At 40.0% G+C, this 10,937-nt stretch overlaps 1 protein-coding gene across 1 annotated transcript in view; it reads left to right on the top strand.

Moving 5' to 3' along the window:
- The first annotated feature begins 366 nt into the window (after window positions 1-366).
- The window catches only part of PTH2R (parathyroid hormone 2 receptor), a 61,226-nt gene continuing 50,655 nt past the window's right edge, over window positions 367-10,937 (top strand). Inside the window, exon 1 of the mRNA XM_087919649.1 lies at window positions 367-979. Coding sequence (XP_087775775.1) covers window positions 923-979 — 57 coding nt within the window. The 5' untranslated portion in view covers window positions 367-922. The remainder of the gene's footprint in view (window positions 980-10,937) is intronic.

Raw genomic sequence — 10,937 nt, 5'->3', positions numbered from 1 at the left:
AGAAGCCCGACTCCTTCAGCTCTAAAAAGGGATGGATTTGGCTCATGTAGACCAAACCGGGCTTTTTTGTTGCTTTTGCTTCAAACTCCTGTGTCGAAAAGGTCGGATTCGGTGGGAGCGCTCGGATTCCGCTCACAGCGACGTCGATGGAATCATTCAGCTCCTCTGCAATCTCCTCCCCGTTCACCACGTTTGTTTAATTTTTTGTAATGCGCTGTGTGGCTCTGCAAGTCCTTTTCTGTCCGGTCTCGTTATGTATTTGCCTTTTCACACCATCCTTATTGCAGGATGGGAAAGGGGGATTAGCAGTAGATAGGCCGGGGGTGTGTGTGGATTAGGTAGCTGGTCTCCCCAGGCCCGCCGTCTCCCCTTCCCAGAGCCAAAAGTGAGGCTGGCAAAGGGAGCCTCCCTGCACCTGTCTTCCTCTGCGCTCGAGGAGTTCGGGAGTGGGTGGGAATTCCGTTCCAAGAGAAAGGAAGGATTGCCGCTGCCTTGAGTGGCGAGAGCGTCCCGCGTGGACGCGGAAGAGTCCGGGTCGATCATCAGCCCCGAAAGCGAGGCAGGAGTCGCTAAGCAGCTGGCCTTCCTCCACGCTTCCCGCCGCTAGCTCAGCCCTTTGCCTGACCTCGGCTCTGACCACCTCTGGCTGAGTGGAAAGGGAGAAGCTCCGTCCGCGACTCTCCGGGCGCGCGTCGCTTCTCGCCTCTCCTGGGGAGCGCCGGTGCCCGGGAAGTTCGCCGCGGTTTGTGTGGCTCAGTCCACCTCTGCCGCCCGATTTTGGACGCCTCGGGCGACAACAACGTTGCTCCGCCGCTCAGCTCTGCTTTTGCTTCGCAGCTGGATTTCCCCCCTGCTATTTAGCTCCTTTTCCTTGGAGCCCTTTCCAACTTTCCTCAGGGTAGAGACCAGAAACGACCCGAGGATGACCGCCGTCCTGGCATTCCTCGCGGTGGGCGGCTGTTTCCTGGCTCTGGCAGAGGTAAGGAAGCCCTGGGAACGCCTCGAACTCCTCACCCGAAGCGGGTCTGTGGGGAAGGGATTGCGAGGGAGCGCTGCTGGGTAGCGGGCGAAAGCATTTCCCTTAAGACACCCCCGCCCGCCCCCTTGGGAAATGGGTTGCGCGAGCCTGCCGGTGGTCAGGATCGGGGTGCAGTAATGGCCCCCGGTTCAAATGTTGGGACGATTGCGGTAGCCTGTGGCTCTGAATCTCGGAGATGAGCCATTTCTCTCCCCCTACCACCACCACCACCACCCCAAAGCCCCTCAGAGAAAGAAAAAAAATCTTGCTAAACTTTTTCCGAATCAGTTCTCCAAGTACTGTTATATCTCCACCCAAAGGAAAGAAAAAACAGCAAGTGAACTCCAGCATCGGTTTCATAGCAGATCAGTTCTAAGACAATTAAGGTTGAGGGTTTAATGCCACTGGCCCTGTTTATTGTTTTGCTGAACTTTGGCCATTTATCTGAAACCTCCATGCTTCAACAGCTAGGAGGCCAGCACACTAAGTGCATGTGTTTCTCTCCTTATAAAGAACAATTTTAAATCCGTGTCAGGTAAAATCAATGCTGTTAGCTAATGACACATGACTTCTCCAAGTTTAAGATCGATTCCCTATAATTTACTTTCCTTCAAGTCCAATAATGGTTGAACTATGATCTTTGGAGCTTCAGTCCCTTCTTAATCCTGTCTGGTGGGGTTTATTCCATTTCCACTGTGCTGCAAATTGCTCCTGTCAGTTCACTTCCCCCATAGCCAAAGCTGTTTCTTTCCAACAGAAGAGTAGCTTTGCTTCTTTGGGGCTGGAAGTGGAGGAATCTCTTCTGTATCACAGGTTGCATTTCATTCTGACCATGTGCTGTTTTTGGCTGTGGCTGATTGTTGGCGCAGGTTGCAGGGGATAGACGTAATGAAAGTATCTTCAAAGAGAAAGGTGCAAGAAGGGGTTCAAGCAACCACAGAAGAGGCAATGCATGTAGAATAGCCAAAGCAAGGGGGAAGATCTGAAACCCGGCCTGATCTTTATCGTGAAACACGATTTTTCTGTGAAACATTACACAGGCTTGTCTGAAACATTGGAGAATGAATGATGTGGTAACATCATCAGCTCAGAATGAGACACGCTTCAGAAAAACATGTTGGGAAAAACTGAATGAAACATGAAATTACTTTAAAATCTTATATACATTCTTCTGGAATTATACATGTTTGTGAGACAACCTTTTTGTTTACTCCAGCTAACTGATTTCATGCAGTTGTTGTGAAGATATAAATTACATGGATTTATTTGCAAACAGCTGGTTTGTAAAATGCATCTTTTAATAAAAAAAATCTAAACAATAATTGAACACGCGATAGGTACATTTCTACAATATGAAAATACCTAAAAATACAAAATTGGTAAACAATATTAGCAATGTCAGCAAAGTACCTGTTATGGAATACATTTTTGTTATGATGGTGAAATCTTTGAGCAACAGTCCTAATTATACTTATTGGGGAATAGAACTGGACTAAGTAAGAGGCATTTAAGAAATATATTGTTACTATTTTATATACTACATAATAGAAACAAATATTCATCTACTAAACCTGAAAGATTGACTTTGCGGGCAGAAAGAAAAGAAATGTGAACCATATATCACCATATTCTCTTTTCACTCAGATTCATCCTTGTTATGATCACCTTTATCCGCCTTTTTTCTCTTTTCTCCCCCTTCCATTTATCACATATTCACTCTCATCTTTAAATCTTTCTTTTTACTGTCTTCAGATTTTTTTTGGGGGGGGGGGTCTGGTAGGAACTAGTAAAAAAAAATCTAAAAAATGGGTCTGTTTTCCTGAATAGCAGGGATGAGCTGTGCTTGTGCAAGAGATCATTTTTAAAGAGTTTACATCCTTAGCTTTGAATTAGCTAGAAAAGAAGAGAAGGAAGAGGGAAAAATGAAACATGGGTAATAAGAAAGAAAAGCACTTAGCTGGTTGATAAGGCCAAAGACTTCTAGTATGCCTTTGGCATAGGAAAATAGTATTCCTCTGGAATCCTTGCCAACTTTGGTTGGTCAGTGGAAAACACTTCATTTTCCCACATTTTTTCCTCTATCGGATCTTTCTAAAGTTTGTACATTTTTCTAGTACCTACAGCTGCCAAGCAGCTAATCTTGTGGGGGAGCATTCTCCAGTTTGGCTCCTCCCAATTTAATAGCCATATAAAAGACCCAGGGCAGCCCAGCCCCATGTAATCAAGCAGTTGGTGGTTCTGCCAGAGCTAATTGTCCATGGTGCTTCTCCTCCACAGAGCCCAGTCTGGCAGGAGAAAGTGTGTGTGTAAGATGACCCCAGGAAAAAGTTGGTGGTGAGAGAGATGCCTGTGCTGGCAAAACAAACAAAAAGTGAATTCCTTAGTGAAGTGGAAGAGCTAAGAAGAGACTTGAGCTGGGAGATTCATATGCATGAGGGATAGCAAAGGTTGCTATTTTTCCTTTGGTAATTGAGAAACAATTTCTGATTTTGTCATTTCTCGACAGGATGATATGCCTGCTACATTCAGACTGCTACCTATTGTGAAAAGGTACTAATGTTTAATTAGCATGTACCCTCTTCTTGCCTTGGTTGAGCTCTGTATGTACAACAAAAAACCTGGGCTGAATGAAAGTATTAAAATCAGAACTTAAAACTGTAGGTATCTATAGAAAGATGAATCAGTGCTGGGTCATTTCCTTTTGAAAACTGCAGATATTTAAGGTAGGTAGATAGCAGCAGTTTTTATTACAGTTTGATCTTGCCAGCACAAGGTCAAAGAGAGCTTTCTTGGTTTAGGGGGATTTCTAGTGCTAGCTGAACTTTTCAACAAGCACTTAGAGATGGGTAAGAGGAAGACCAGACACGTCATTTGGAGTGGGTCTCATTGCTAAACATTGCTGCAGGAAATCTGATTCCATTCAACCTCTTTCTTGGGTTAGTATTGTAATAATGCTGCTTGTATTGAATGGGCATAATGGCTTAGTTGAATTATTTAATATTAGGAAAAGGACACACAAGTAGGCCTTTTCTTTTGCTGCTTGATTTAAATCTGGTGCTACTGTGAACTGATATGTACTCACCTTTGATAATTCTGCATGAGTTCAAGACAATTAAAAAATTGTGTGCATGGAAAAACAGAGGATATCACCAGAAAAGATGCACACTGAGCATAACAATCAATAATTAAGTCATTACATTCCAAGAGGTACCACAGCATGTATTACTTTACAGGGTTTTTTTATTTTTCCAATTTTAAAATTAATCAGAGAGCTGAGCCACAAGTTCAATTTCAAGTAGAGATTAAAGTTATAAATACATGCAACAAATTCCATTCTGAGATCTCACCATTCAAGAGGGAGAATCTTGGGTGGCGTGTCCTTCACTGACGGACCGAAGACCATGATCGTGCATGGCTTCGATCCATGCTCTCCTGTCGGAGGGCTCTGAACATCTGTTCTTGGGGCCAGAACCACCCTGTAGAGGTGGTGAGGAAGGGGCAGACATCCACCCTAAAGAAGAAGAGCTAATCGGGACAAAGATCATGCTGGAGTGGTGAAGAAGAAGACAGTGTGAAAACTGGGCTAACCAGGCACAACATTTGGATATAAAGGTACCCCGGAATTAAAATCTTAAGAAATTTCTAAGAAAGACAGTAAAAGCGGTGACCAGAGAAAATGGGGGGGGGGGGGAATTGACAGCTGAAAGTGACTTTGAACTTTGAAAGGAGAAAGCCAGAAGAAAATACCTGTTTAAATTGGATAAATACATGATTTTGGCACTAAATAGGCATAATCAAAAGCTGAACTTGAATGTGTAAAAAAAACCCCAATAACTGATAATTGGATTTGTAAGATTTTTGAAACTTAAAAACCCTAAATAGAGATAAGAAAGTGGGGGAAAAAGAGGTGGAATTCAGATATAACAGAGAGTGCTACCTAGTGGTAAAGAAAAATTTTTAGTGACACTTTAAAAAATCAATGCCTGGTTCTGTCAAAAGTGGAATTTGATACAAAATAAGAGAAACTTTGTTACAATAAAATAGAAACCGTGAAAAGTGAAAATACAGAACATTAAAATAAAAAAAAGAAATATGAAGAAATTACTCTGGGACTGTTTGGTGATTTTGGCATAAACTGAAATTTATGGATATTGGACTATTTGATGAATTTGGAAAAATCTTAAAGAGGAATTAATAAAAGCTGATCATTGGAAATAAATATAAAAGATGCTGGTTGAATTAAATTACTGGACAATTGGTTTGGACTTAAAGATTAAAGAAAGAGATAAAGAAAATATGAAAGAAGTGTTTAAAAATGGCAGAAGTTTTCTTGGAATTAAAAATGGAACTAAGGAACATAAAAGAAATGCTACATGAAAGAGGTGAGTTGTGCTGTCTTGCCTTACAATAATTAGAAATGGTGATTCTGGAGTATGAAGAACAATAGAGTGCCAGAAGAGGAGGAGCTGACCAAAGAAGAAGCCAGCTTCAACGAATGATTGGAGCAACGAACATTAAAGCAAAGGGGAAAAAGAATGGGAAATAAAACTTGGAGATTTGAGGAGGCAATAAGAAGGGAAATGTCTTGAAAGCCAAACAAAGTAAAAGGAAACAGCAGAAACGGGAATTACAGAAGAAAACTTTAAAGAGGGAGGGGGATAAAAATTAGAGTAAGAAAGGGAGGGAAAAAATGAAAGAAAAAAGAAGTAATAAGAAAAAGGACCAAGAAATAAAGAGATATGGAAATTGAATAAAAATGAAAAGAAATTGTTTAGTTAAGAGACATAGAGATAATGGGTAGATAAGGATTAATAAAGGGGATTCTGCAAGGTGATATGGTGTAATATAAATGCATTTGAAGTAATAAATTACTTAGAAAGTAGGAAAATATAGATTTTTAAAATGAAAAGATTGGAACTGATTATCTTCTTTTTTGTTAAATTATACACAGAGATAAATGGAATAAATGTGAAAAAGAGAAACTATGATAAGTATATTGAATATGTTTAATAGATTTAAGACTATAGTTAAAATGAATCATGAGGATTGTTATAAAAAGATTAACATCAGTTTTTACAACTGATTGAATAGATGAATTAATTTGAAAGTATAAATGATCTAATGTAATTGAAGGGAAAAATACCATGCGGAATCTGGCCTAAAATGCATATGTGTTATGTAGTTGTTAGGAGATTATTGTTATTAATTTTTAAGGTGATAATTAAAAAGTGACTATATTGTGATAAATTATTATTATGAATTAAAGAGGAGCTAATTAAATGATGTATAAAGTAAAGGGGTGGTACACTCAAAGGGGGGAACTTTTTTAATTATTTGAATTAGGATGGAATTTTTGGAATAATGAAATAAGAATATGCGATAAATTTGCAAATGTGACAGATAAAAGTATAAAGTATAATGAATATGAAGATATGAGAATTATTTAAAGTAAAAAGAAATGTTAAGAAATGAATAGAAAATATATAAAATAAGTTTGAAGAATATAAGAATTCATGTGAGAAAATTTATAGAAAATATGTAATGTAAAGATATGATATGAAATCAAATGTTAAAGATGAATATGTAACCGAGGTCATGTTTGTATGGAAATATGAAAACCTGGAACCATGCTGTTCACTAAAAAAGATGTTTTCGAAATATAAAAAAAATTAAAAAGTTTTTACAAAAAAAAGAGGGAGAATCTTAAGGGAAACATGACTCTGATGTTGCTATTAGATCCATACTATTATGTTTTACATTTTCTTATTTTTGAATATCCTGCAAAAGGCAACTGGAAACACACAACACACACACACACACACACAAAGCACCACCTTCAGCAGACATAGGAGCAAGATTAAGGAGAGGAAATACCATGGCAAGAAAAGAACCTGCATGGAATGTACCACTGACTACTACTACTCCTACGGCTGAGGAGGCAGACATTGGAAGATGCTATCAGTCACTGGAAAGGGCTGGACTTAAGGACTAAAACAGTAACATCATGGAAAAGAAATATGAGCAGTTGGAGAAGTATCAGGGCCTGGAGGAAGCACTGGAGAGGATGTGGAAACTAAAGGCCAAAATGGTTCTAGTAGCAGTCGGCACACTTGAGGCTGCGACTCCAAGCAGAGAGAATAGTTCCAACAGATCCAGTCCCTCTTTAAAAAGACAATGGAAGCTCTTCACCCATTTCTGGCTTAAAAATGCTTGTTTTAAAAGCCTTTTTTTTTTTACTATATGTGAATTTTCCTCCTTTTTTAAGAATCTGAAAGAGGCCCTTTAAATTTGAAGCAACATATAAAGAAAAGCTAGGTCTGAATAGAGTGTTATTTATATGTTTAAATGTGAATCTGCAGGCCAGCAGACTTCATGCAGATCTAGAGCAATGGTCTAAATGTAGAGAAGACAAGGGAGACTCTTGCCTTGTGATATGCAAGGATATATCACCCTTGTCACCCAATTTTTATCCTTTGCCTTTAACAGACTTAATGCCCCAGGATAAGATTTCCATATCTGGGCTCCAAAAAATGTGGACAGCCACAAGACAGCAGAAAAGAGACTGTGTTTTCTCCTGTCTGCCCTGTCTAAGTAGCTCCTGTCTCTGTAGCTTTGCTGCACAAGTGCAGGGAACCCTTGCAGAAAAAGAATGGTGCAGACAGAAGGCAAGAAGAAAGGAAGAAGGCAAGAAGGAAGGAAGAAAGAGCCCCAGTTGCTATGGATCCCATTCCTGGCTGCTCTCTTCCAACTCTCACCTTCTTCCTGTTTATGGAGGAACAAGAGGGGAGAGAGAGTGAATTATTTTAGTGCTGTCTCCCACCAAAGATCATCACTGCTCCTTTCAGGATTTGATGCTATTGTATTTATTTCCAGAGCTGAGCTCCTAAGAAAATCAAGGTTGATGGTTTTTCATTCCTTTCTGCTGGCATCCAGCCTTCAGAAAACAACTTAGATTCATCAAAATCCGGGGCTGCTATCAATATATCATCCATATAATGATAGACTAAATAGGAAGGAAATTTATTCCGAAAGGGTTGAAGGGCATTATCCACAAAATATTGACAAAGTGTAGGGAAATTAAGCATTCCCTGAGGCAACACTCGCCAATGATATCATTTTGTGGGCATGCTATTATTAAAAACTGGGACAGTAAATGCAAATTTTTTTTTGTCTTGAGGCTGCAAAGGTATAGTAAAAAAGCAGTCTTTAAGATCAACTACCAATAATTTATAAAAATTAGAAATTAAGTTAGAATTTGGTAGACCACATTGTAAAGGACCCATGGGTTGGATACATTTATTAATTTCTCTTAAATCCTGAAGGAGACGCTATTTCCCATTTTTCTTTTTTATAACAAAAACAGGAGTAATCCAAGGACTAGTAGAAGGTTCTATATGACCAGCAGCCAATTGTTCTTGAACCAATTGTTGTAAAGCAGCAAGTTTTTCCCTTGATAATGGCCATTGTTCCACCCAAACCGGTGTAGAACAGAGCCATTTAAGAGGAAGAGTCATCATCAAGAATCAAATGGGCATTAAGAAGAGAAAGGATATAACAGCCCCAAATATTAGTATGAATATCTAGAATGTATGGTTGTAGGAAAAAGGACTTACCAGCAGATGTTTTAACATTAATTTCTTGAACACTCTGCCAAGCAGCTGTAGAACCTCCTATTTCCCACAATGAAGAAACTGTCATTTTTGGCCACTGTACTGGCCACTGTAAAGAGGAGATCACAGTAACATCGGCTCCAGTATCCAATAACCCTTGAAATGGTTGTTTATTAAGGAAGAGCGTTAACAAAGGATGAGAGGAGTTCAGCTGATGAAGTAAGCCTACAGATAAAGAAGTTGATCCAAATCCTGCATCCCCACGATTACCTATACCAGGAGATGGATTTTCATATGGAAGAAGAAGCAATTGAGCAACAGAAGAATTACAAGGAAGAACTTAAGGAAGATTCACCCAAATCTGAATCATGAGAATACCAGTGTAATCTGAATCTATTACACCAGGCACAACAAAACAGCCCTTTTTGTGTGCAGAAGAATGAGGCAAAATTAAGCCAACTAATCCCGAAGGAAGAGGACCTTTAAATTGAGATGGAACTATTTTAACTTCCATGAGAAATTTAAACTCAATTTCCTCTTGAATGATTAAATCGATCCCAGCGCTACCGGCTGTGGCTGGGGAGGAGTGAGAGAGACTGCTGGAGGAGTCAGAGTGATGGGAAAGGCACGCTTTGGATTCTGGGTGGGTGCCACACCCATTGGCAAGTTTCCCGACTGAAACCGACATTGATTGGCCCAATGAAATCCCTTTTTACAAATAGGGCACTTCTTAGAAGGATGATTCTGAGGCATAGAAGGTGTAGAACAACAGTCCTTCTGAAAGTGGCCAGGCTTCTTACACTTAAAACAGTTACCAATTGGTCGCTGTCCTTTCTGAATAGCAGCTGCTAACATATGCATTTTATAAGTTTGTGATCCAATATCCTGGCAGACTCACAGCATATCTTTCAGAGTGTAATGAGCAGTAGCCTTTAATGGCTGTAAAGCTCTTTTACAATCTGCATTAGCATTTTCAATAGCTAACTGGCGAAGAAGTTCACCAGCAGCTTCCTGAAGATCAAACTGCTGTCTAATTGCTTTGGACAGACACTCAACAAAGTCAGCATAAGGCTCATTGGCATTCTGTTGAATGTTTGAAAAATTTGCTCTAGGTTCTCCTGCTTGGGGTACCTTAAGAAAAGCACAAAAGGCACATTCAGAAACAATAGTTAACGTAGCTGGAGGAAAAACAACTTGAGCAGGAATTGTACCAAATGGTCCAGAACCAAATAGCTGCTCAACTGTATTATGCTCCTCCCCCTCCTAAAGCAGCAGCTTGAGCATGCCTCATATATTCACTCTCCCAAACTACATATTGCATGGATGTTAAAATCATGCAAAATATTTGCTTCCAATCTTCAGGGATCGTTGTATAACCATTTTTTATTCCTTCTACAAGTCCTCTTGTAAAATTACCACTAATCCCATAGTCTGTAACTGCCTTTTTGATCTGATAAGGCAGACCCTCCCATTCTGCTACTTGCAGTCCAAGCTGTGGCCCCTGACCAGGACGATATTGTACTGGACAAACAGACAGTAATTCTGCAAGTTCTGTTCCTGAGACAGAGGCATTCCTTTTACAAGTCTCTACCATTTTCTGAAAAGAAGACTGAACAATAGAGTCAGGAGGCTTTTGCCCTGTATCTGCAGGAGTTGAGGGAATTGAAGAAGGGGGACAAATGACAGCATGAGTATAACGTGAAGGTGGAGGCGTACGATTTATTGTAGCCCCCATGATGACCGAGTCCATCATATTGGGATTTGCCTGGCTCGACAAGTGGGTCCCTACCAGCAAATGGGAAGATGGCTACCAAAAGATCATAATAGACATTGGCCCACCTGACAGGGGCCATCCATCCAATTCTTTCCAGCCATCAGAAGCAGCTGCATCCACCAATTAATGAGTACCGAGGCATTGGGTTTTGCTGTTATGTAGCAGATCCCTGCTTTGTTGAGTAATGCATAATGGGTTTCAGACACTTCGGAAACCAGTTAGTTCTTGGTGAGTTCACACAAATCAGGAAATGCAAACTGACTTTTTTGAGGAAGGAGAGAGGCAATTAACTGAAATACTCTTGCAGAAGACATAGCTTGTTAAATGCATAATACACTACGTTTTCCCATTATTTCTATACCAAGAAGCCAACAAGTTAATAAATGTGAAGTTCTTTGAACATTTAGGCCAGGATTCAGAAACTTTTCCTTAATGTGGACCATTATATCTTCATTATTATCATCTTTTGAGGTTCAACATAGAATCCTCAGCGAGCATATGGTACCTGTGGGCACTGGAGTATACATGGTTTCCC

Source organism: Pseudonaja textilis, chromosome 1, assembly GCF_049901715.1.
Source record: "Pseudonaja textilis isolate UNSWEBS1 chromosome 1, rPseTex1.2, whole genome shotgun sequence".
Lineage (NCBI taxonomy): Eukaryota > Metazoa > Chordata > Lepidosauria > Squamata > Elapidae > Pseudonaja > Pseudonaja textilis.
The sequence above is the reverse complement of the archived record's forward strand: the minus strand, read 5'-3'. Positions and strand labels throughout refer to the sequence as shown.